Source organism: Ruditapes philippinarum, unplaced genomic scaffold (genome assembly GCF_026571515.1).
Source record: "Ruditapes philippinarum isolate M1 unplaced genomic scaffold, ASM2657151v2 ctg4902_1_1_1_1, whole genome shotgun sequence".
Classification (NCBI taxonomy): domain Eukaryota; kingdom Metazoa; phylum Mollusca; class Bivalvia; order Venerida; family Veneridae; genus Ruditapes; species Ruditapes philippinarum.
This window is the reverse complement of record NW_026857753.1, coordinates 25,475-52,522: the sequence shown is the minus strand read 5'-3', so window position 1 is coordinate 52,522 and position 27,048 is coordinate 25,475. Positions and strand designations below refer to the sequence as shown.

General features: G+C 32.4%; 1 protein-coding gene across 4 annotated transcripts in view; it reads left to right on the top strand.

Annotated features, from left to right (window-relative positions):
* Window positions 1-27,048, top strand: part of LOC132750839 (uncharacterized) — a 61,573-nt gene that overhangs the window by 25,439 nt on the left and 9,086 nt on the right. For all 4 annotated transcript variants that reach the window (XM_060740891.1, XM_060740890.1, XM_060740889.1 and 1 more), the window contains exons 6-17: window positions 6,464-6,645; window positions 8,493-8,656; window positions 12,400-12,559; window positions 14,431-14,519; window positions 14,813-15,122; window positions 16,230-16,402; window positions 17,871-18,042; window positions 24,516-24,668; window positions 25,226-25,381; window positions 26,151-26,235; window positions 26,480-26,540; window positions 26,970-27,047. In XM_060740891.1, coding sequence (XP_060596874.1) covers window positions 6,464-6,645; window positions 8,493-8,656; window positions 12,400-12,559; window positions 14,431-14,519; window positions 14,813-15,122; window positions 16,230-16,402; window positions 17,871-18,042; window positions 24,516-24,668; window positions 25,226-25,381; window positions 26,151-26,235; window positions 26,480-26,540; window positions 26,970-27,047 — 1,783 coding nt within the window. The remainder of the gene's footprint in view (window positions 1-6,463; window positions 6,646-8,492; window positions 8,657-12,399; window positions 12,560-14,430; window positions 14,520-14,812; window positions 15,123-16,229; window positions 16,403-17,870; window positions 18,043-24,515; window positions 24,669-25,225; window positions 25,382-26,150; window positions 26,236-26,479; window positions 26,541-26,969; window position 27,048) is intronic.

The following is a 27,048-nucleotide window of genomic DNA, read 5'->3' as shown; positions in this document are numbered from 1 at the left end:
CGGTTTCTGGTCAATAACTAAAGAACGCTTTGGCCTAGAAACTTCAAACTTGGCATGGTGATTGGTCATGACCAGCAGATGACCCCTTTTATTTTGGGGTCAAAGGTCAAGGTCACATTGACCTTGTATGTTAAAACGGTTTCCGATCAATAATAAGAGAACCCTTAGGCCTAAGAACTTCAAACTTGGCATGCTGATTGGTCATGACCAGCAGATGACCCCTATTGTTTTTGGGGTCAAAGGTCAAGGTCACATTGACCTTGTAGGTTAAAACGGTTTCTGATCAATTTACTAAAAACGCCTAGGCCTAGGAACTTCAAACTTTGTATGATGATTGGTCGTGACCAGCAGATGACCCCTATTGAGTTTTGGGTCAAGGGGTCAAAGGTCAAGGTCATGACCAGTAGATACTTTATAACCCTTATTAATTGTTTGATCACTGGGTCAGACGTCATGCATAATAACCTTATCACATGACTAATTGGCTGCTGATAGGGGGCATACATGTTTTACAAACATATCTTGTTTATATTACACTTTGTATTTCTATTAGTCCATGTCTAATCAAGTGCATTATTGGTGATTGAAAACTATACATGCATGTTTCTAATGATAAACTCTATCTACTATTTTGCTTGACTAAGTGTGTAATGAAATGCATGTATTTTGGGCAAGATAGAAGTGTTTGTTTCCAGTTTTCAAACCAACTTTCAAACAATGATTTTCTCATTATCCCTTTCCTTGAGTTTTCTAGCCAGTTTAACTGATGTTAAACATAATATTATGATTATTGATTTTGTATGCTAATACAGGCATATTTTTACATCACAAGATCAAGCATTTTTATCTCGCTATGTCAAGAAAATAGAGTTACATTAATTTAACTATTCTATATATGGTTCTACCTTTACCTGTTGTATTTGTATAATGGATTTGTCCTACCTTGAATAGGAGACAGTCTATTAATTTGATAAGACAACACATTTGAGGAGTATATTGACTTACTGTCATTATCTTCATGTATCATCATTACGATTATACTGGTATATGTTAAACATAAAATTCAGTCTCATTGAATTATTTGAAACTAATAGAAAAATTTATAATATATGAGATGAAATTTTTAATTTAACTGAGATAAGCTTGGCTTGTTTAATATAGGAAACAAACATCTCTATGTTAGCTAAAGATTATATGTTAACTACTGCTTGCATTTGACTGTAAGATGCATGTAACAGAATGACTTGTTATGATAGTGTTTTATAAACCAATTCTTGTTTTACTTCAAGTATTGTTGCATACATCGTGAGCACAAACAAAAAGTCGATAAGAAATTTTAAAGTGAAAAATATTCCAAAAATTGGTCTGCTGAGAAAAATGACCGGCAGAGCTAAAAAGTTTTTAAAAGTTCAACTTTAATCAACAACTACTATGATTGCCTTGCCTGGTGTGTAATCCACTGCCATCAGGACATTCTTGCTGAAATATTGTCTCATAATATTTGATTATGTTATAACTTAAAACTGCTTTATTTACCAATTTACAATAAAGTATCAATGAGTCAACACATGCAACTTCTTTTCTACAGGTCTTCCCTTCAGATATAATTTAACCCTATAAATAGCAAGGTGATATATTATTATATTTGAGGTTTTTGGTGAATTTTACCATTTCTTTAAATTTTGTGTGTGTGTGCTGTGTGTAATTCTTCCTCAAATTTTATTTACACTAATATTATGATAACGTTACCTTTTATTGTGTTTTTAAGTGATTCAGTTTGATTTGTTTTGATCACAGTTTTAATTAAAACCTAATTTTTAATAAAAACTTATGTAATTATTGATGTACCTTTTTTAGCTCACCTGTCACAAAGTGACAGGGTGAGCTTTTGTGATGGCTTTTCGTCCGTCCGTCCGTCCATCGTCCGTCCGTCCGTCCGTAAACTTTTACTTTAAATGACTTCTCCTCATACACCACTAAGCCAATTTCATCCAAACTTCACAGGAATGTTCCTTTGGTGGTCACCTTTAAAAATTGTTCAAAGAATTTAATTCCATGCAGAACTCTGGTTGCCATGGCAACCGAAAGAAAAAACTTTAAATATCTTCTTTTAAAAAACCATAAGAGCTAGAGCTTAGATATTTGGCATGAAACATCTTCTAGTGAGTGTCTACCAAGTTTGTTCAAAATAAAAGCCCCTGGGGTCAAAATTGGCCCCGTCCCGGGGGGGTCATTGATTTTCCCTATATGCATATAGTAAAAACTTAAAAATCTTCTTTTAAAAGAACCCAAAGAGCTAGAGCTAAGATATTTAGCATGAAATATGTTCTAATGGGTGTCTACCATGTTTGTTCAAATAAAAGCCCTGGGGTCAAAATTGGCCCCGCCCCGGGGGGGTCATTGATTTTCCCTATATGCATATAGTAAAAACTTAAAAAATCTTCTTTTAAAGAACTCAAAAGAGCTATGGCTAAGATATTGAGCATCAAACATGTTCTAATAGGTGTCTATCAAGTTTGTTCAAAATAAAAGCCCTGGGGTCAAAATTGGCCCCGCCCCAGGGGGCATCATTGAATTTTCCCTATATGCTATAGTAAAAAACTTAAAAAATCTTCTTTTAAAGAACCAAAAGAGTTAGAGCTAAGATATTTAGCATGAAACAGTGTTCTAATAAGTGTCTACCAAGTTTGTTCAAAAATAAAAGCCCTGGGGTCAAAATTGGCCCCGCCCCGGGGGTCATTGATTTTCCATATATGCATATAGTAAAAACTTAAAAAAATCTTCTATTTAAAGAACTCAAAAGAGCTATGGCTAAGATATTTAGCATCAAAAAACATGTTCTAAATAGGTGTCTACCAAGTTTGTTCAAATAAAAGCCCTGGGGTCAAAATTGGCACGGCCCCGGGGGTCATTGATTTTCCTTATATGTGTATAGCAAAAACTTAAAAAATCTTCTTTTTGAAAAAAACCCAAATAGCTAGAGTTAAGTATATTAAGCATGAAACAATCTTTTAGTGAGTGTCTAACAAAGTTTGTTCAAATAAAAGACCTGGGGTCAAAAATTGGCCCCCGCCCCGGGGGTCATTGATTTCTTTATATGTGTATAGCAAAAACTTAAAATCTTCTTTGAAAAAACCCAAATAGCTAGAGTTTAGATATTAAGCCATGAAACATCTTCTAGTAAGGTCTACACCAAGTTTGTTCAAATAAAAGCCCTGGCCCGGCCCCAGGGGTTTCATTGTTTTTATAACTATGTGTGTATAGTAAAAACTCCGCCTTAAAAAAAATCTTCTTTTAAAAAGCCCAATGAGCTAGAGTTTAGATGTTTAGCATGAAACAATCTTCTTATGGGTGTCTACCAAGTTTGTGCAAATAAAAGCCCTTGGGTTAAATTGGCCCTGCAACATTGGGGGGAAGGGGGTGGGGGTTGGGGGGGGCCTATATACAGGTGAGCGACCTCAGGGCCATCATGGCCCTCTTGTTATAATAAATGCCTATTTATTTATTAGACAAGTCTATTAAAACTTAATAACATAGCTATTTTTTCATTAACTATAATTTTTTGTTGTTACAATTTTAATTTTAATTTATGTTAAAAAAATGTTATGTTAACTTAATGTACAGTAACATGTGACAATCAACATATAGGGGGTTTTAAAGAATTTCATTTCTCTGAGAGGTAATACATGTCTTGGTTTTCAGAAAAAGAAAGAAATAGTAACATTATATAAAATGAACATATCATTAACATACTGAGTTCCTGTTATGGATTTGCTATATCATTAACATACTGAGTTCCTGTTATGGATTTGCTATATCATTAACATACTGAGTTCCTGTTATGGATTTGCTATATCATTAACATACTGAGTTCCTGTTATGGATTTGCTCTGTTTTGGATTTGTAACCGTCCAAAACAAAAAAAGGAAAATTTGATAATGTACAAAAAATTTTGGCCCCAAAAATAAAGTCAAAAAGTCTTTTTAGGGTCTAAATTTTTTTTTTGTCACATAGACTACCATTTTAGATTTGAAAATAATATTATTACTTTTACCGTTATTTCACAAAAAATGATTTAAAGCTCTCAGTTGCAAGTTTTTTTTGTTTTTAAAAAAAAAAGTTTTCAGATTTTAATTTATTTTAAACATTTTTAAAAGTCTTTATCTTACAAAACCCTTTTTATTCATGTTTAAATTTTCCAAAGAAATCAAACAGGATGTTTATCAATATTTTTTTTATTATTTATACATGTATTTTAATAAAGTTAATGTTTTAGAGTTTTATCTAACCTGCTTACTTTGGCAAAACTGCTTTGTTTGAGACAGATATAACCAAAGCTGGACTACAATACCAGAATCTAACTGTAACCGTAACAATTTCACATGCTGGTTGGACAGAAGAAACAATGAGCCTACGCCATTAACATTATTAGCTTCCGCCCAGTATCAGATTCGTGTAATGGTTAGGAATCGTCTTAACAAAACTTCTAGTGTTTTTAATGTAGAAAACATAGGTAACTTGTGTCTGTCTTTGGTGATAGCTAGGGCTTTTTTTGTGTGCTAATGTGGTGGTGCATGCCCCTTTTTTAACAGAGTAACACTAGGTTTAAATCTCCTGTTGCTGGCCCGTCATGATATATCACAGGCAAAATTAAGCCATTGAGAAACTTCCATAATAATAACAGTATTTCTTCTGCTACATCTGCTTCTGTTTATTATGGGACAAATACTAAGTTTGTCAAGCTTGGAATTTTTTATGAAAGTAATTAAATTATGATGTAACTTATTCATGTAGAGAAACATTAAGCTCTCTAAAGCTATTAAGCAGCACATACAGATTTTCAAATGTATCTTAATTTGTCGGTACACCAATAAACACTGATCATCACTTTAATTATACAATAAAATATTTGTTATTACATGATTTATGTCAAACAGGTCTGAATTTAAAGGTTTAAGCTGAAATAAAAAGAGATATTTTTGCCCTTCAGAATTGTTTCAAAATATTTAAGGTTTTTTTTTTATGTTAATTTATGATAATATAATAACCTTCAACCTTAAATATCTTTAATCTCTGGAAAAAACAAATGAAGAAGGAAGTAATACTACCTGATTAGGTTAAACAATAGTTTTAGGAGAATGAAATTGCCTGTTTTTCTGTGCTCTAATGTTGCTTTTGTCTTGCTGTTGTTTGTGATTTGTTTATTAATTTTGTTCATAAGGTATTTGGTGCATCAATATCTGTATGTAATGTTTAATCAGCACCCACCTCCTAATCTTCATATTGCCTATCCCCTCTTGCCTTGTTAATAAAGTTTGAACTTTCTATGGTCAATTAATATTTTTAATTGAAAATTTAACAGTTAATAGTGAAATGGGTTTATAGTCTGGTGAGAAAACACAGATACATAAATAAAAATAATATGCTAGTCTGATTCTGCTAAGTGTCAACACGAGTTGTGATATTGACATATAGTTTAAGTTAGCTTACAATTTTTAAGCAAATTTGTACTATTCTAAGAAAAATATATCTGCTTAATTTGAGTTCAGTTTAATTGGTTATGTTACAATTAGGTCAATACAAGAACTTGTCTATCTGCAATGTTCCCCTTAACATATTTGTTTATTTGTATTAAACATTTGCCAAAACGCACCTCACATGTAGATAAAAAAAGAATTTGGCCTTCATACAAATTAAAGCAAAGCAGTAAGCAAAGTTTTTTACCTTTATTATAAAAGAAAAGTGGGATAATATTCTTCACACCTATATATGAGTGGTGATTAAAGAGTAACATTTTGTTTTGCAGCAGCTTCATATCCCCATTATCACTTAGAAATTTAACACATCTCTTTTTTTGATCATTATTGTAGACATATAACTCTGTGTTATAGATTTATTGTGAATTAAAGTCCTGGTCAAGATTTTACTTGTCATAATTTTATTGTATCTTAAAGAATTATACCCCTTTGAGAATAGGGCTATTCTAAACTTTCCACATATTTATGAGCCACTGAACAAAATTGATAACAGGTTCTAGTATGAACTTTTACAGAATTATAATTATATACCTGTATATAAAGTAAGAAGATACAGTATAAATCAGGTTATCATGCTACCACCAAGCGCTGAGAATTGTCTTACTGGCAGCTCTTGTTTAAGAATGTGAAATAAAATAAGCAATCATGAAGTTTGTGTGATAAAAACATCATTAGATTATATTGACCTGTTCACATTTATGTATATAGTGATGATGAACATGTATTTCATTAAAGGTACACATAAATCACTTAAAAATCCCAGCTTAACAATATATTCTATTTAGCTTACAAAACATATAACAACATAATTCTGAACATACATTTTTCTGAAGTTGTACATGTATATAGCTTTAGGGATGTAAAAAATGTGTTTGAAAATAGATAAATATGTTTTGTTGAAATGTATATGTTTATTTGTTTTGCAGGATTTGGGGTTCAGATGTGGTCAATTGCTCAAATGGTTTAGATTTAAGCCTCATATGTGGAAAAATGAACAAAAATTATTTTGGTCAGAATTTTAGATATGACATTTCTGTGAAAGGTGAAAATATTGACTATGGCGTGAAAGTAATTGAAACCTTCAAAATACAAGCAAACAAGTCTATAGGTAAATACCTGTACCTTAAAAGTTTGTAACTTTAAGTATGTTTTTTTTTTCTGAAATGTTATATTAATATAAGGGCTGATGAAGAGTTTAAACTGAATTTCAAACTTTAAATATTTACACTGATTCTACAAGGATAATAAATTTTTCCTGATGAATTCTTCTTATCAAGTTATAGACATGTATACAGTATGTTGGTTGGTTTGTGCCATTTGTGTTTTTGCCCCGCGACCCAAGCGAAAAGTTGCAAATTAACAAGTTTCAATGGTGTGGGCACCGAGCGAAAACACACTAATAAGCGGGGGCGCGGGCCAATTTTAAATAAATAAAATTTCACTCCGCGGGGGCCAAGAGCGAGATTTAAGAAATAAAACAGCCGGGGAGTGGAGCGAAAACTAATAATTAGCGTGTTTTCGCTCGGGACTTGGAGGGAATGCTGGACGAAAACACGCTAATAAGCTGGGTTGGGGGGCTAAGTTAAATTAATAAAACTTTGTCCTGCGCCCCGCTGATTAGCATGTTTTTGACCCCCGACACCGCAGTTTTATTTTTTAAATCTCACTCCGCCCTCACAGGGCAAAGTTTATTTATTAAACTTCGCCCAGCGCCCTCACTAATTAGCGTGTTTTTGCTCCGCACCCCAGCTGTTTTAACTTTGTTTTCCACTTTTCGCTTGGCTGGGGCGCGGGGCAAAAACACGAATGGCACAAATCAGAACCCATAATACAGGCTTATTTCTGAATGTAAGTAATAACACATAATACTGCACTAATATGATCAAATTTCAATACCTATGATTAGGATACATCACCTTAAAGATCAAGGTCATTGTTGATGGCAAGTGAAGGTCAGGATTGTAATAGCCACATCTGTGTTTAAATAATTGCCACTAAACATGAAAGGGATTTTAGTTACATGAATGAGAAAGACCAAATTATAGCCAATATGAAAATTAGGCAATTTTAAGACATTTCAATTGTTTACTAACTTAAATTGTTTCTTTTTTATGACATTATATTCAGTAGTTTTCATGACCCTGAAACACTTTAAACCTCAAGTTCATTAGCCAGTATTATAATCATTTATAGTGCTTGATGTGTCATATTGTCAGTAAAAACTTTTGAAAAAATTCTCAGTTATGGCCCTTTACTTACTTAAATTCATATGTTAATAGAAAAAGTATCTAGCATAGCCATATGTCTGCTGTTACCACAATGTTTTAATAAAAGAGATTATTTATTTTCCAAGGTAATTTTTTTTTTAATATGTGACCTTTAACCTTGGTGTCAGTTTAACTTGAAACCTCCTAATTGCTGTTGGCTCCTGTGTGTGATCTCCCTGAGGGAAAATCAGGTTATGCCTTTCGTGTTGGTGATTGGTTCTGTATGATTTTTATGATTTAAATGAATCATTGCCTATATAAGTTTGTGATGTTGATGATGAGTTTAATAAATGAAGCAGTTTTTGACTATGTCTATGGTTAAAGGGCACTGACAGAAGTAGGTTCGACTTATGTCACGTGAGGATTTACTATCCAGCCTGCTTACAGAAGGTCAGTGGTTCTACTCACGTCTGTGCTATTTTTTGTTTAATGCAGGCAGGGACATCTGATGTCTTTCTCCTCCCTAGTAAACCAGGAAACTTTACCAAAATATAAATATTATGAATTGAAAACTAGTTGTTTTGGTGTTTTTGTAACTATGAAAGATTTAAATTTCCTTAATCAAATGTGTAAGCTTCTAAATTCTTTGATGATGTTGATATAGAACTTAATGCTTGAGATGACTAAAAAATTTAAACTCTTTATCTATGAATTATATGTAGATATATTGTACATGTTTTTGTTTCAGTAAAACCAGATCCTGTTGTCAACCTGAATGTTACTATAAATAGCACCAATAATGTTGTCACAGTCAGTTGGCAGGGTCCAGATGGTTTGACTACTGGTGATAAGGTTGTTTTTGCTATGGACTATGAAATAAAGATTAAATCAGAGTGGGATAACTTTACTAAGGTAATTTAAAAACAGTTGCGCTTTTTAGCTCGACTATTCGATAAGAATAAGTAGAGCTATTGCAGTCACCCGAGCGTCGGCGTCGGCGTAACCACTTATGTTAAAGTTTTTGTCATAGTTCAAATATTTTCAAAGTCCATTGACATATGGCTTTGAAACTTTGCACACTTGTTCACCATCATGACCCCAACCTGTAGACAGGAGAAGGTAACTCTATCAAGCATTTTGACAGAATTATGCCCCTTTTTCGACTTAGAATTTACGTTAAAGTTTTTGTAATAGTTCAAATATTTTCAAAGTCCATTGACATATGGCTTTGAAACTTTGCACACTTGTTCACCATCATGACCCCAACCTGTAGACAGGAGGAGGTAACTCTATCAAGCATTTTGACAGAATTATGCCCCTTTTTCGAGTTAGAATTTACGTTAAAGTTTTTGTTATAGTTCAAATATTTTCAAAGTCCATAAACATATGGCTTTGAAACTTTGCACACTTGTTCACCATCATGACCCCAACCTGTAGACAGGAGGAGGTAACTCTATCAAGCATTTTGACAGAATTATGCCCCTTTTTCGACTTAGAATTTACGTTAAAGTTTTTGTAATAGTTCAAATATTTTCAAAGTCCATAGACATATGGCTTTGAAAACACTTGTTCACCATCATGACCCCAACCTGAAAAGTCAACTTCAGAGTTTTGTTTAAGGTGATTTTGAAAATTAGTATGGCTGATCCTAGAATTTGATATTTCTATAAATTTCTAGTACTACCAGTGACTAAATACTTCATACATTTACTGTTATGGTTATGGCGAGTTGTGTTACTGGTAAGGCCCCACTGGTTACACATTTAAACATACTTGATTTGATTTTCATTAAATGTTTACAATACTTCAGACATTTTAAACGAAATGACAAGTTTGACTTACCAAAATATCCACATTATTAGCTCACCAGAGCCTAAGGCTCAGGGTGAGCTATTAGTATCAAAGGGGGATGCTCCGGCGTCCGTTGTCATGCGTCAACAATCGTCTTCTTCTCTGAAACTGCTAGGCAGATTTACTTCAAATTTGGTCTGTAGCATCCTTGTGACAGTCACACTTAAATTTGCTCATGTCATTCCAATTGGCCCCTTTTAGGGATCAGCAGAGCTAAAAATAGAAAAACCTTAAAACATCTTCTACAGAACTAATTGATGGATGATCACCAAACTTTGTCTGTAGCATTCTTGGGTAGTCTTTTATCAAGTTTGCTCATATTAATTTGATTGGCCCCTTTTAGGGGTCTCTATGGCTAAAAATAGAAAAAACCTTTAAACATCTTCTTCTACAGAACTAATGGATGGATGATCACCAAACTTTGTCTGTAGCATTTTTTTTTTTTTTTTTTTTAATGCGTTTATTTAAGGTCGCCGCCGGAAAGCCCATATGGGCGACCGTACACTCAAGTCCGGCCATCCTAGAGCGTCCCGCCGAGATTTTTCCGTCGAATTTTTCGAGCTTTATTGGTGGAGGAAGACCCCAGGTGCCCCTTCTGGCATTATTTCAGGCACGAGCGGGCACCTAGGTAGAACCACCGACCTTCCGTAAGCCAGCTGTATGACTTCCAGAATCCTCACATGAAAGAAATTGACCCGAGTGAGGATCGAACCTACAGCGGTGAGGGACCTGTGATCTCAAGTCAGCGACCTTAACCACTCGGCCACGGAGGCCCCCGTGTGTCTTTAGAATTGTTGGGTAGTCTTTTATCAAGTTTGCTCATATGAATTTAATTGGCCCCTTTTAGGGGTCACTAGGGCTAAAAATAGAAAAACCTTTAAACATCTTCTTCTACAGAACTAATGGATGGATGATCACCAAACTTTGTTTGTAGCATTATTGGGTAGTTTTTATCAAGTTTGCTCATATTAATTTGATTAGCCCCTTTTAGGGGTCTCTATAGCTAAAAATAGAAATACCGTTAAATGTCTATTTCTAGAGAACTAATTGATGGATGTTCACCAAACTTTGTCTGTAGCATTCTTGGGTAGTCTTTTATCAAGTTTGCTCATATGAATTTGATTGGCCCCTTATAGGGCCGCTTAAGCTAAAAATAGAAATACCTTTAAATGTCTATTTCTACAGAACTAATGGATGGATGTTCACCAAACTTTGTCTGAAGCATTGTTGGGTAGTCTTTTATCAAGTTTGCTCATATTATTTTGATTGGCCCCTTTTAGGGGCCGCTTAAATTTAAAATAGATATACATTTAAACGTCTATTGCTACAGAACTAATTGATGGATGATCACCAAACTTTGTCTGTAGCATTATTGGGTAGTCTTTTATTAAGTTTGCTCATATTAATTCGATTAGCCACTTTTAGGGGCCGCTAAAATTAAAAATAGAAATCCGTTTAAACATCTTCTCCTACAAAACTAATTAATGGATGATCACCAAACTTTGTCTGTAGCATTTTTGGGTAATCTTTTATCAAGTTTGCTTATATTAATTTGATTGGCCCCTTTTAGGGGCCGCTAAAGCTAAAAATAGAAAAACCTTTAAACATCTTCTACTTCAAAACCAATTGATAGATGATCACTAAACTTTGTCTGTAGCATTCTTTGGTACTCTTTTATCAAGTTTGCTTATATTAATTTGATTAGCCCCTTTTAGGGGCCTCAAAAGCTAAAAATAGAAAAAGCCTTCAAACATCATTTCCTACTGAAATAATTGTTAAGATGATCACCAAACTTTGTAGCATTCTTGGGTAGTCTTTTATCAAGTTTGGTCATATTAATTTGATTAGCCCCGTTTAAGCTAAAGCTTAAATGCCCCAGGTCATGGCATTTCTTTAAATTATTGTTTAAACATATTCTATGCTCAAATTAAATATTAGAATATATTGACATTCCAACACTGAAAAGCAGTTGTTTCTGGTGAGCGACTCAGGGCCATCATGGCCATCTTGTTATTTGTTATCATGAATGTTATCAATTTTAATTCATTTATTCCCAAAAAAAAAGAGATGATGTAGTTTTTAAGGCTGTCAAAAATGTAGCTTACTTGTTGTTGTTTTTTGATAGTAGTGAAAACTCCATAGCATACAGTATTTACATCCAGTGCTGTTCTTTGTTAATTTGAGAATAACACATGTATTTACATTATCCACCAGCCATAATGGATAAACCTTGTTAAGTAAAAATGTCCATTCAATTAACTAATAAGCATGTCTTAGACTAAAAGTGTTGACAAACTATTGATTCATGCTTCTATATAAGCTATGCTCTGATTGGCTTATGATAATCAGCAGCCCTGCAACTCTACACTTTGCATCACTGTGCAATAATTGATTGTGATTTAATACTTTTTGGCAAAGTTGCTTCTTCCATCTTGAGAAAGAGGGAAGTCACTTTGACCGGACTCCCTTGCGATGAGACCTGACCTGTTTATATTATTTGTACATGTAGTAAAAATAGAAGGTAAATAATCATATTAGCAGCTTTAATATAGGGTATAGAAAAGTGCATAGAATTGTTTAATTGGTATCTTAGTGATTTTTAGCCTTAAGTTACTGGCATCGATTTTTTTCTCACTTACTTCAGTATAAGACACAGTCTGTTTTTGACAAGTTCAATCTTATTCAAGTTCTAAAAAGTGTGTTAGTAAATGTTTAGAGATCAAATAATCATATCATTGGGTATTTGTGCAGGTTATTCATGCTCCATTATGAAGGAAATGTTTTATTTGGATTTCATTTTTCAGATGATAACAAATGCAACTGAACGCAGTAAAGAATACAGTCTCATAGATCTTATACCATATACAAACTATACTGTGACAGTTCTAGTGAAGCCGTCAGCAGCTACTGGAGATATTTACTGGAGTGAATCAAATACTTTACCCTTTCTTACACCAACAACAGGTAATGTAGCCAATTATAATTTCATAAAATATTGTAAAATTATATCTTTCTGTAAGGCAAACAGTTAAAACAAAATAAACATATTAGACTAATTGGTGAGGGTAAATAATTGCCATTTTACGTTCAATTCTTGTTAGACATTTATCTTTACGAAAAAAAATCTCCATTAGTATTTTCATTAAAACATATTTAAGAGAAATATCTAAACATTAGTTTCAGAGCAAAAATGCTATGGAATTAATATCTGATGTGTAAAGTTAACAACTTTATTGTTTGAATTTTGAAAATCTCAACATTATATGTTATTTTGGTTTTGGAGTGATATATGTGGATATATTACCTGTTAAGATTTTATATCATCCGAGCCGTTAGGCGAGGGTGATATTTTATCTTGGCAGGTAATATATCCACATATATCACTCCAAAACCAAAATAATAATTTTATTACCCTTCCCCTGCCGAGTTACTTAAAAACGATTTTAATATAAATCATTGCTACTTCAAATGAAACGTCGAAATAAGACTCCCTTTAGGGTACCCCTTCACCACAACATGACGTCACATAAATACATGACGTATTTTCTTTCGAACCTAACAAATGTAAACAAGAGAAAAGGAGTCATCTGTTGAACGCACTTTTTAGCTCGACTATTCGATAAGAATAAGTAGAGCTATTGCAGTCACCCGAGCGTCGGCGTCGGCGTAACCACTTATGTTAAAGTTTTTGTAATAGTTCAAATATTTTCAAAGTCCATTGACATATGGCTTTGAAACTTTGCACACTTGTTCACCATCATGACCCCAACCTGTAGACAGGAGGAGGTAACTCTATCAAGCATTTTGACAGAATTATGCCCCTTTTTCGACTTAGAATTTATGTTAAAGTTTTTGTAATAGTTCAAATATTTTCAAAGTCCATAGACATATGGCTTTGAAACTTTGCACACTTGTTCACCATCATGACCCCAACCTGTAGACAGGAGGAGGTAACTCTATCAAGCATTTTGACAGAATTATGCCCCTTTTTCGACTTAAAATTTACGTTAAAGTTTTTGTAATAGTTCAAATATTTTCAAAGTCCATTGACATATGGCTTTGAAACTTTGCACACTTGTTCAACATCATGACCCCAACTTGTAAACAGGAGGAGGTAACTCTATCAAGCATTTTGACAGAATTATGCCCCTTTTTTGACTTAGAATTTATGTTAAAGTTTTTGTAATAGTTCAAATATTTTCAAAGTCCATTGACATATGGCTTTGAAACTTTGCACACTTGTTCACCATCATGACCCCAACCTGTAAACAGGAGGAGGTAACTGTATCAAGCATTTTTTTTACTATCAAGCACTAAGAATAGTCGAGCTGACAGCTCTTGTTTGGAATTAATATCAAGCTTTCACAAGGTCATATTTGTTTTCAGTACTGATGAGAATAATTATGTATCATTACTCTATTTTGGTAAATATTTATCATTTGACAGTTAAAAATCGGAATTTACAGCGGTAAAAGCAAACCGTGCGCGCATCGCCACAGGGCATGTTGTTTACAACATGGGGTACCCAACGGGTATATTTAGTGTGTATATTACCCGTCTGGCTCGGTAATATCAATTTCTTTCGACGGATCAATATCCAATCAAAAAGATGGAAAAAATCTGGAAGGGTAATAAACCTACATATATATGGAAGAGATACTTTTCTTTTGTATTTTCTGTATAACAATGGTGTGAAGTGGTAAAAATCCTACTATGAATAGGAGATAACCTTACAAAACTGAAACCACTAAATAAAACATGGAATTTTGTCACAGATTGTATAACATCAGCAACATATGTGTACTTCATGGAAAATGTTTTTTTGTTTTTTTCAGTGTCAGAGCGGTCTGTTTCTGTAACAACTGGCTCTTTTTTATTGCAAGCGTGTGGTGATGAGGCTATGTGTCCTGTAATTTACTGGAAGGTAAAGTGTATTTTATTCCTATCAAACATATATACACAACATAATCAAATTGAAAAAAGGATTGAGTAGAATGGTGAAATATTTGTTGTTTCAGTTTCATTCTAAGTGGCTATGCTTTTCTGTGCTGATTGAAAATTGATATGTCAACTATCAAAATGATAATTCATTTTTGATGATTTCTAACGGTAAAAAAGTATAAAAACTCATATTTTCTTCTAAGCCTTTAAATTCCAACAGCAGACTTTACTAGTCTAGACTTTAGACTAGTTAACAAGGGGTACATTTGTTTTCAGAACCCTCTAAGAAAGTTTTGGAATGGACCATTCATTGGTTATAAGATAAATGTTGAGGAGATTGACAATGAAGCAAGTTTGTCCAGCAGGCATGGACACATCAAGAAGAGAAACATATATATCAACCAGCCGGAATACAGATTGAAACGCTTGATTGTGCCAATGACAAAGAATGTTACCGGGTTGTCTGTGTCCTCATCCCTTATGCCATTAAGTATGTTAGAGAATTACAAGATAGATGTGACATTGATAAACAGTGAAGGAATGTCCAAGAACAGCAGTGAACTTTTTATACCACATTGGAGCAAAGGTAACATTTTTACTGATTTTTTTAGACATAAAAAAAAATTGATGTATAAAAATTGCTTCATCTTTAAGTCTTAACGAATTTTTGTAATGAATTTGACTTGCTTTGAATTTGAGACATTTATTTCAAAGTTTAAGAGGTTTCAATATCAAAATAAAAAAATCTGCTACCAACAGTATAGAGCCTGGTCAGACTGTTACCTAGGAATAAGGAGGTTTTTGTATGGTAACAGCTTATAGGGGACTGTTCCATTTATTTCAAAAGACATGTTGATGTTTTCATTGTGTATGAAGGTGTACAATGTTCAATTTAATTGGAGATCAGAGTTACGGCCCCTGATTAAGAGGAGATTACCATTTTAGACTAGTGTCTAATATCACCAAAAGTTTAACCACTAGACTGTGAAACCTTATAAGTAAGATTAGCAGAGTTATACCCCCTGATTTAGCAAAAAACTGCATTTCCAGACTTGTTGTAATGTGTAAATCCAAAAAGAAACCTGCAAGAACAATAAAACTTTCTAAGAAAAGTTGTAAGCATGTGAACTTTCACACCTGGGTTTTTATGCAAATTAAATGAAAATCACAATTGTGGCCCCAGATTTAGCAAAGATTTGCTCTGTGTGAAGTGTTATGTTTGAGCACATGTGTCCTTCAGACAACTTTTCTAAAAAAAAAGGTCCAAAAAGCAAACAGAGTTATGGGACTTTGCCAATTATGTAAAATTATCACAGAGAACAGGCACGTAAAGTTTCAGTCCATTCCCTTCTGTAGTTATAGAGGTATCAGCTTAAACATAAAAACTTTCCAAGTTGAAAAAGGGGCATAAGTATGTTCCAGAAAAAGGAAATCAGAGTTATGGGTTCTTTGTGTAGTTTTAACACATTCAATTCAATAGTTTTGGAGATACAGTCTTAAAACCCAAAAACTTATATATTTTTTTTATATCTGGGTGGGTATAATAGCTCTCTTTGTTTGAAAAGTCAAACTGACAAATTGCAGGAAGTTAGATTTAAAATCACATTTTTAAATGATGTTAATGATCAAAATAATGCATAACAGAGAAACTTTTAAACTGTAATCTTAGAGAAGTAATATTGTATTGTTACAGGACAAAGACTAAAACCTGAGTGGGTATCAGTGGAGGTTGGTGATAAAGTTGTTGACGTTTCATGGGGTACAAGTTCCCAAATTTGCCGCAATATTACATCAGCTACTGTCTATTGGTGCCTCATAGATAATGAAAAATCATTCAATGGTACACATCCAATGGTTCACTGTAAGGTAAAAAAACATACATGTCAATTAATGGTACAAATCCAATGGTTCACTGTAAGGTAGAAAAACATACATGTCATTCAATGGTACAAATCCAATGGTTCACTGTAAGGTAGAAAAACATACATGTCATTCAATGGTACAAATCCAATTGTTCACTGTAAGGTAGAAAAACATACATGTCATTCAATGACAAATCCATGGTTCACTGTAGGTAGAAAAACATACATGTACAATCAAATCCAATGGTTCACTGTAAGGTAGAAAAACATACATGTCATTCAATGGTACAAATTCCAATGGTTCACTGTAAGGTAGAAAACATACATGTCATTCAATGGTACAAATCCAATGGTTCACTGTAAGGTAGAAAAACATACATGTCATTCAATGGTACAAATCCAATGGTTCACTGTAAGGTAGAAAAACATACATGTCATTCAATGGTACAAATCCAATGGTTCACTGTAAGGTAAAAAAACATACATGTCATTCAATGGTACAAATCCAATGGTTAACTGTAAGGTAAAAAAACATACATGTCATTCAATGGTACAAATCCAATGGTTAACTGTAAGGTAAAAAAACATACATGTCATTCAATGGTACAAATCCAATGGTTCACTGTAAGGTAGAAAAACATACATGTCATTTGATGATGATGACATTTACTTTTATTACTTTAAGTTTAAAGCAACATACCTTCTGATTTATCTCAATTTTTTTTTATATATTTTTTTTTAATCAAATCTTGATTTAAGGAGTGAATGTGAATTTGTTTTAAAAGTATAGAATTGAAATGATTTAGATTAAGTTGCAGAAAAACCTTTGACTTGTCAAAATATGCAGAAAACCCTTACTCTGTTAAAAATTGGGGTATAGGTAGATAAATTCTCATATTTTAGATGATACATTCACCGTATATTTCTCCTGTTATATAGTATTTTTATTTATATATCTTTGTTACCTTTGAATTTTTCAAGACTTATTTTACATATCTGGAGGGGTGCCTCTTTAATCAAATAATCAATGAATCTTTAATCAATGAAAAACGTATATTTATTTAAATATTTGATGGGTGTTTACAAATACATTCCTTGTGATTACCCAAGTAATGCTAGAATTGGCCAGATTTGTAGTTTAATAAAACAAATTTTTGGCAGCCTTGTGTGCCCTTGAATGGCAAATTGTATATGAAATTAAAAAAAAAAAATACCGTAATATTGTTTGCTACAGTTCAGGCATGAATTGCCAGGTGCCTCTAGAAATATGTATTTGACATGTTAAAATGTTAATTAATATGGATTGGAAATTCTTGTTTGCCTTTCTTTGGAAGAGTTTATGCGTTTGTGATAGTACGAAACATTACAGTCATAATGTACTACATGTGAAATCCTTGTGTCATTATTTATGTTAGATAAGTTAAGGTGATCAGTACAATACATTCTTAATTTGAATCGTTTCTTTGTTGCAGGACATTTTTGACTGGTCCACTTTCAGCATAACAGAAGGGTGTGAAAACAGAACCAGTCGTATATTACAAAAATCACATGACACTGCTGATTTAAGATTCGCTGTTTCTTTGGAAACAAATAAACTCAGTGGTGGCTTAGTGTGGGAAAAATTTAGATTCAAAACGAGAGCTGGTATATAATCCTATATAATGCATGCTTTTTCTTGCCTTCACCTTCATGTACCTTCAAGTGTGTAATAACTGTTGTTTCGTTTAAGTCAACAAAGGACGGTGATGCTTTTAACCCTAGGCTGTACAATTTACTTGTCTACAAGACATGGCCAAGTCAGTCTTATTCCACACGATTTGCCTTACAAATGGATGACAAAATATGTAGAAAAACTTCTGCCAGTATAAGAGTAAAATTCTATACCTGTCTTATAACCGAGCTGTCTTGTAGATGAGTAAATACAGTCCCTAAAAATTGTTCATTTCTTAATTTCTAAGTTTACGCCCCTACCTCTTTCTCAAGAAAATGTATTTTGCATTTGCACAGATATATAAAAAAATACATTTTTTTATACATGATTTTCTGTGTAACCTCATGCTGTAAAATGAAATTCGGGGCTGTTTTAAAGATTTTTAATTTATTTTTCTGTTCTTTTTAATTTATATTATTTTACACCTTGTTTGCCAAATTTGTATTGTCAAACCTCTGTTTGGAAAAATGGTCTTGTGACAAATATGGTCTGTTAAAAATTTGAAACCTAATTAACATTAATAAGGCAAATAAAATTAGTTTTTTTATGCCCCTGGAGCGTACCGTCCGTCCACACTACCAAATAAGGGATAGGGGCCATCTAACTGTAAACAAAACAAAATAAAACAACAGAAAACAACGGAGAAGTTAAAAAATTCTGGAAAAAATGTCAAACATGTACGTAATGGATCTTGAAACTGTTTTGTCAATAAATATCAGAAAGTTATTTTTTTACATTTCCATCCGTTTAGATTATCGGAGCGTACTTTTTTCAACATTTATATAAAAATGAAGTTGAAAAACAATTTCACCGAATAAAAAGATGTCATTTATAAATTTTGACTTTTATATCATGCTGACTGTCTTAAGAGACCGTTTCATTAAGCGACTGTTTTTGGTGTTTCCCTTGCCCGGTCGCTTAATACACGTTTGACTGTATACATATAATATATATACATACATATATATATATATATATACATATTATATACATATATATATATATATATATGTAATTTATATATATATATTATATATATACAATATACATACATACATATATATATATATATGTATTGCATTTTTTGGTGTGTGTGTATATATGAAATATATATATATATATGTATGTATCTATATTGTATATATATATTGTATATTTATGTATGTATATATATATATATATGTATGTATATTATATATATATATATATATATACATATATATATAAAAATATGTATATATATATATATATATATATATATATATATATATATATATATATATATAGATACATACATACATACATACATACATACACACACACACACACACACACACACATATATATACATAAAAAATCTTGTTTTAAAAAAACCCAATAAGCTAGACCTTAGATGTTTAGCATGAAACATCTTCTAATGGGTGTCAACCAAGTTTGTTCAAATAAAAGCCCTGGGGTTTAAACTGGCCCCGCTCCGGGGACCTATATACAGGTGAGCGACTTTGGGCCATCATGGCCCTCTTGTTTTTAGTTATTGCCCTTTGTTTTTTTATATTTCATTCTTGCCCGGGCCATTTCTCCTAAACTATAAAAGCTTTAGACATGAAACTTCATAATTATGATGATAGATCTCATTGAGAAGAAGTGCAGTGCACAAAAACCTGTACTCTGTACTTCATGATTTTAGAGTTATTGCCCTTTGTTAATTATAATACTTTATTTTGTCCCAGCCATTTCACCTAAACTATAAAAGCTATGGACTTGAAACTTCATAGGATGATAGATCTCATTAAAAAGGAGAGCAGTGCACAATAACCGGTACTCTGTACTTCATGATTCTAGAGTTATTGCCTTTTGAAAATTGGTTTCTGGTCAATAATAAGATCTTGGAATGAGATATTTAAATGAAACTTGGTGTATAGAAAGCTTTTTTAAAGGCCTAGCATGGGATGGCTTTTGGACCCCCTAAGGTCAAGGTTACTGTTACTAAAAATAGAAAATCTGTTTCGGGGCCAATTACATGTACTTTATTTTGTAATGAGACATTTCAATGAAACTTGCTGTCAAGCTTTTATGAAGACCTCCCTTGGTATTGCTTTTGAGTCCCATAAAATCAAGGAGAATTGTTTTCCTGTCAATTACTAGAGTTTGGAATTAGATATTTCAGTGTAACTATGTGTATTATAAGCTTTTGTTAGGCTCTCCTTGGGATTGCTTTTGGGCCTCAGTATAAAGGTAAGGGTCACTGTTACTAAAAATAGAAAATCAGTGTCTGGTCAATAACTGGAGTTCAGAATGACGTAGTTCAAAGAAACATTGTTTAAATTAAGCTTATGTTTATACCATGCTTAAGATAGCTTACGCTTAGCCCTAGGCTCAAACCCAAGGTAACTGTTATTAAAAATAGAAAATTGATGTAGGGTCAATAACTAAAGTAAGATACTTTTATTAAACTTGTTGTATAGCATTCCTATTTGAAAGCCTTACTTTGACTTGCTTTTGAGCCCAATAGTATCAAGGTCATTAAAAATAGTTTCAGGTTGATAAGTGGAGTTTAAAGTGAGATATTTAAAAAAAATTGTTAATGCTGATGTGAAGATTTTGTTTGAGATTTGTTTAGGGCCCCCATCCCACCAGGATCAAAGCCAAGATATCATTGCTATATTTTGCATCTGCTATAATTACAAAAAACATGCTTATATCTATAGTTGTTCCAGTATTTATAATTTATATTGCACATAGTTATATGTTGTGTTGTAAGTTACTTGTATCTGTATTTCTGTCTACAACACAACTTTCTATAATGTTGATAATTGAAAACCTGGCCCTGTGTTCACTATCAGGATAAAGTGATCCTGGTTTTATTTTCATTGTTTAATGTTACTATTTATCATATTGTGCTAGAATTAAATGATACATATTAAAAATGCAAAAATTTGCTGATTTGCAAAGAAACCAACCTATTTTAGGACAAAATCAACAAATAAAACAAATACAAAAATATTGGGATCAAAATAATATCAATTTCAGGATCAGGATCAATATTTGGATTATCTGTAAATGCCTTTATCTTGCAAAAATAACTATAAGTTTATTTTAGAATTTCATTACTTATTTTATTTATCAAATTAATATTATATATTTCATCTATGAGGATAATTAATGAAGAATATTTGAGTTTTTAAATTTGATCCTGATCTTGATCCTGATCCTTAAATCTTTGTGAACATGGGGCCTGGTTTCATGGTATTGCCATGCTTCTTGTATGAAACTTAAGGGTAGAATTGGCATGTCATTTTTAGCTCGACTATACGAAGTGGTGGTGGCGTCCGCGTCGGATTAAAGTTTTGGTGCAGTAAAATATTTTTCACTATAACTTTGTCATTTCTTAAGGTATCAACTTCAAACTTCAAATATATGTTCCTTATCATCAACCACATCTTATTTGACAAGGTTCATAACTCTAGCGCCAATATTTTCAGATTTATCTCCCCTTGAACATAGAATTTTCCTTAAAAAATACTATTTTTTACGGTTACTTCTTTATTTCTTAAGGGATAAACTTCATACTTCAAATATATGTTCTTTATCATCAACCACATCTTACGTGACAAGGTTCATAACTCTAGCGCCAATATTTTCAGATTTATCTCCCCTTGAACATAGAATTTTCCTTAAAAAATACTATTTTTTACGGTTACTTCTTTATTTCTTAAGGGATAAACTTCATACTTCAAATATATGTTCCTTATCATCAACCACATCTTACGTGACAAGGTTCATAACTCTAGCACCAATATTTTCAGGTTTATCTCCCCTTGAACTTAGAATTTTCCAGAAAAAATACTATTTTTACTGTTACTTCTTTATTTCTAAATGGATCAACTTCAAAAATCAATTATGTGTTCCTTATCATCAACCACATCTTATTTGACAAGGTACATAACTCTAGCGCCAAAATCTTCAGATTTATCTCCCCTTTAACATAGAATTTTCCTTAAAAAATACTATTTTTACTGTTCCTACTTTATTTCTTAAGGGATAAACTTCATACTTCAAATATATTACCTTATCATCACCCACATCTTATGTGACAAGGTTCATAACTCTAGCTCCAATATTTTCAGGTTTATCTCCCCTTGAACTTTGAATTTTCCAGAAAAAATACTATTTTTACTGTTACTTCTTTATTTCTTAAGGGATCAACTTCATACTTCAAATATATTACCTTATCATCATCCACATCTTATATGATGAGGTTCATAACTCTAGCACCAATATTGCAAGAATTACATCATTCATTTTCCCTATATGTGTAAAACTATAGCAAAAATTGAAAAATCTTCTTTGAAAAAACTCAAATAGCTAGAGTTTAGATATTAAGCACGTAGCATCTTCTAGTGAATGTCTTCAAAGTTTGTTCAAATAAAAGCCCTGGAGTCAAAATTGGCCCCGCCCCGGGGGACATTGATTTTTCTTATACGAGTATAGCAAAAACTTAAAAATCTTCTTTGAAAAAAACCGAATAGCTAGAGTTTACATATTAAGCATGAAACATTTTCTAGTAAGTGTATACAAAGATTGTTCAAATAAAAGCCCTGGGGTCAAAACTAGGGGGTCATTGTTTTTCCCTTTATGTATATAGTTAAAACTTAATAAATCTTCTTTTAAAAACCCAAAAGAGCTAGAGCTAAGGTATTTAGCATGAAACATCTTCTAATGGGTGTCTACCAAGATTGTTCAAATAAGGGACCTTGGGTTAAAATTGCCCTGCTGTAGAGGTCATTGATTTTCCTTATATGTGTATAGTAAAAACTTAAAAAATCTTCTTATAAAAAACCAAAGAGCTAGAGTTTAGATACTAAACATAATATAATATTTTCTAGTGAGTGGCTACCAAGTTTGTTCAAATAAAAGCCCTGGGGTCAAAATTGACCCCTCCGGGGGGGGGGGGGGGGATGGAGTCATTGTTTTTCCCTTTATGTATAGTAAAAGCTTAAAAAATCTTCTTATAAAAACCCCAAAGAGCTAGAGATGAAACATCTTCTTATGGGTGTCTACCAAATTTGTTCAAATAAAGCCACTGGTTTAAAATTGGCCTTGGCCCAGGGGCCTTTATACTTGTGAAAGATTTCCGGGCCATCATGGCCCTCTTGTTTTTCTTCCTCTGTTGAAAATTTTTGTTGCTATGGCAAAAATAACAATATTGGTGATAACTTAAAAAGGACAGACAATATTTTAATCAAACTTGAAATATGGATAGATGACAGTATGGAGATTATGCACATTATTATATGCTTGACTATACAGAGCATATACTCATCGGCAGCCATGTCCAGATTTCTGATTAATGTTTTTAAACAACAACATCTTTTTCGTTATAACTTCTTTATTTTTTAAGGTTTCTACTTCAAGCTTAAATATATGTTTCTGATCATCAACCACATCTTATGTGACAAGGTTTACAAATCTAGCACCAGAAATATCAGAATTTATCTTGACACTCTAGAGGCAATATTTTCAGCCCACATATTCTTGAAATTGGTCAGAAAGATTTTTATATTTATTTCTAGCAACTTTGAATATGTGTCATCTATTTATTCCAAATATGGAAAACAAACATGGTTATGCTATAAATGTAATATTTTCAGCCCAAATATGGTGGAAATTTAATCAGCAAGGTTGTTTAAATGATTTTTATGTCCAGTTCAAATATGGGTCATCGATCTGGAGCAAAAACAAAAATAGATGACACAGTCCAAATATGGAAAAACCTTGTTTACATTACACTGTTTCCGGTGAATATAAGAACATTATGATATCATTTTAAAATGGAGACATTATATCTACTTTTCATTCGTAGCTAACAATAGTAATTGTTCCTTGTCATTGAAAACTTAATGATCAGGTGTGTGATATAAGGGCCATGATGGCCATCTTATTTATACAAAATTTTAACAACTTTAAATGCAAAGGCCCCAGGGCCGCTAGACTGCAAACTTCTTGGTGCTGGGCCTCTTAAGGTGCCAACTCCACGCTGCTAGGCCGACAACTTCACATTTCTGATTTTGATTAAACTTCCATTAAGTCAGATTCTATAATTGAAATTAATCATATATTAGTATAAATCTTTAAGTTTGTTTAATTCATCTAACAGTCATTATATTATTAACAGATACATAAAGTGTTCAGTTGTTTATGAAAAAAAGGATTTTGTAAGCTATTTTTAAATTCAGACATCTTATTGGTTGAGTATGAATATTTGAACGCAATAGACCAATGGGTAGTTTCGTTTTAGAGTTACTGGTCACCTTTCTCATGTTTTTATGACTTTTTAAAGTTTTTTAAGTTTAATGGTTAAATAATTGTGATTGAGGATAAATTATAGAATGATAGTTTACAATAGTTCCAGAGAGGCCATTATACAAGGTTGATAGTGAAGGTAACCAGCTAGTGATCGTAATATTGTACGGACAATATTATAATAGTGAAGGGGGACAACCTGACCATTACTTGATCTCCTACAGTGAATGTACAGAAGAGGCAAAATGCTTGTCAGGTAGAATTTCCTTATATTATATTTTATGATTATATGAATGATAATAGCTTAATGGGAGCTTTTGAAAGTTTGATTGATGTTATAATGAACAAGTTATATAGGAAAGAAATTTATATTGATTTGCCTCCATTTAAAGTTCAGATTTGTCTCAATTTAAGGGTTCTTTAACTTCCTTCATGTGTATATTCAGCTATGCAATTGAAGTTCATACTTTTGTGAAAGCTTATTTCTTGAAATATTACAGGGCAACCTGAATTGCTTCACCATCCATGAAGTACCTTAGATACCTTGTCATTTTCTAATTGAAATATGTTTTGCAAAATTAAGTTGAATTGAACATGTAATTATTTAATCTCATTTGTGAACCTAGTTCTTAGAATGTAAATACTATCTCTTTAAATGCCAGTGTTGTATAGGGAAATGTGGCTGTGACCTGAGTATTGCTCAAATCCGTAACACCTGAGTTTAGAGGCAAACACATTAAGCTTTAGGCCACAACTCTGTTAAAAAACTAAAATTCTAACCTTGATTGAGACCTGTTTTTTTCTTTTATTCAGACGAAAAGACTGAAACTTTTGTTGCTAATTTTACAACACCAGTACACAAGATAGAGAACCTAAAGTCTGGATCTAGATACAGAGTATCTGTAACTGCTTCAAACAGATTTGGAAAAAGCAAGGAGGGTGAACCCATAGAAAAGAAAATAGAAAATGGTGTGTTTTGTTATTTAGTTCATAAAGATCTATACATTGACTATAAAATTCTGCTGCTAAATAACATTTTCAAATTGTTCCGAATATAATGTAATGTTGAAATGTTACACTAAAGTCAGTTGCATTGCGCCAAATTAAATTTGACTGCAAACTTGCATGTTTAATGAATTCAGAATATGTGAATTATCAGTGGGCTTCAAATCAATGGTTGCTATGGATATCATTTATTCTTGTTAAAGGAACTCCTCTGAGGGTTTTTGACATGATGGGACTGAAAATATTTTTTTCAGATAAATGTATCATTTGATTTAGGTTTAGAACACTAATCTTTGTGCAAAATTTCAGATCATTCGCGCACTTCGTCTGTAAAGAATGAGTATTCAAATTGTAAAAAAATGACCCAAAATGAAAAGCATTTAAATGCTTTTCACTCAAATCAGGCTAAGAAAAGCATAAACATATGATTTCTAATTTATTTTAAAGTATATTTCTTAATTATCTTTGCATATATTTCTGTTTAAAGTTCCCCAGCTCATTTATGTAAGAAATTAAAGTGTTATGTTTTTAGACTTTTAACCTCAGTGGAGTGAGTCCCTTTAAGTATTAAATATCAATTCTAGTACCTGATGATTAAAAGTAGAAATAACTTGTTCTTAATGTAAACGAGTTTTCGAGTGATTTGATAAAGAAATGAATTTTTGAGAGGAGAACTCTGTTTATTTATCAGTCGACCCTCATATTATAAATAAACTTCTATTTTGCTTTGCAGATGAATCGTCAGATACTTCTCTGGTTCTAGGAGCAGTGCTTGGCTCTTTGTGTGGGGCTTTAGTTATTGGATTGGTTATAGGCCTGTAAGTAAAAAAGGCTTGATTTGGAGATATAATAAACCTGCAAGAAATCAGTTTTAAATACAAAAAAACTATATGTACAGTGTGTGTGAGGCTCTTCATGTTTTATGCAACATCTGAGTGAATTTACAATTTCATTTCATTATTTCTAACCTAGTTTCTGATAGACTGACCCATTTTTGGCTACATATGTTTTGCATCATTATAGAACAGTTTTTCTTTAAAAGGATTTTATTTTTTATTCCAGTGTGTTGTGCTGCAGAAAGAGACATAAACAAATGAAAGCTGACTTGGGGGTCACTGTACCGGTTAGTTGTTTACTTTATTGTGAATTCATTTGTATATTACCTTGGTAAACAGGAAATATTGACCTTCTTCATGTTTTGAAGGTATTCAGCCAACTTAGAGAAACTTGGTCACTCTACCAAGATGTTTTGTATGCTTCACTTCTTTCACTATGTTACATAAATCCTCCTTCATAAGTGAATCTAGAAATTCATGTGTGTCATCATCTTTTGAAGTTTAGAAATGGTTTACATTATCTTGATAGTGACTGTATGATTAAAAGCAAAAAATGCATCTTGTCCAATAAAACTGTTTTAGTCCGCACATAAAGAGCTGTTAAAAAGACAGCCCATGCTTGAAATATTTTTACAAAATAAACACACAGAAAAACAAACACACAAAAAAAACTATTTATTTTCATAAATATTTATTATTCATGCTACATTTTGTAGGAGCCAAATGGTGAAGGTAACATTGAGTTCTATAAAATGATGGAGGATGGTGATAATGCTAAACTAAACAACTATCAGG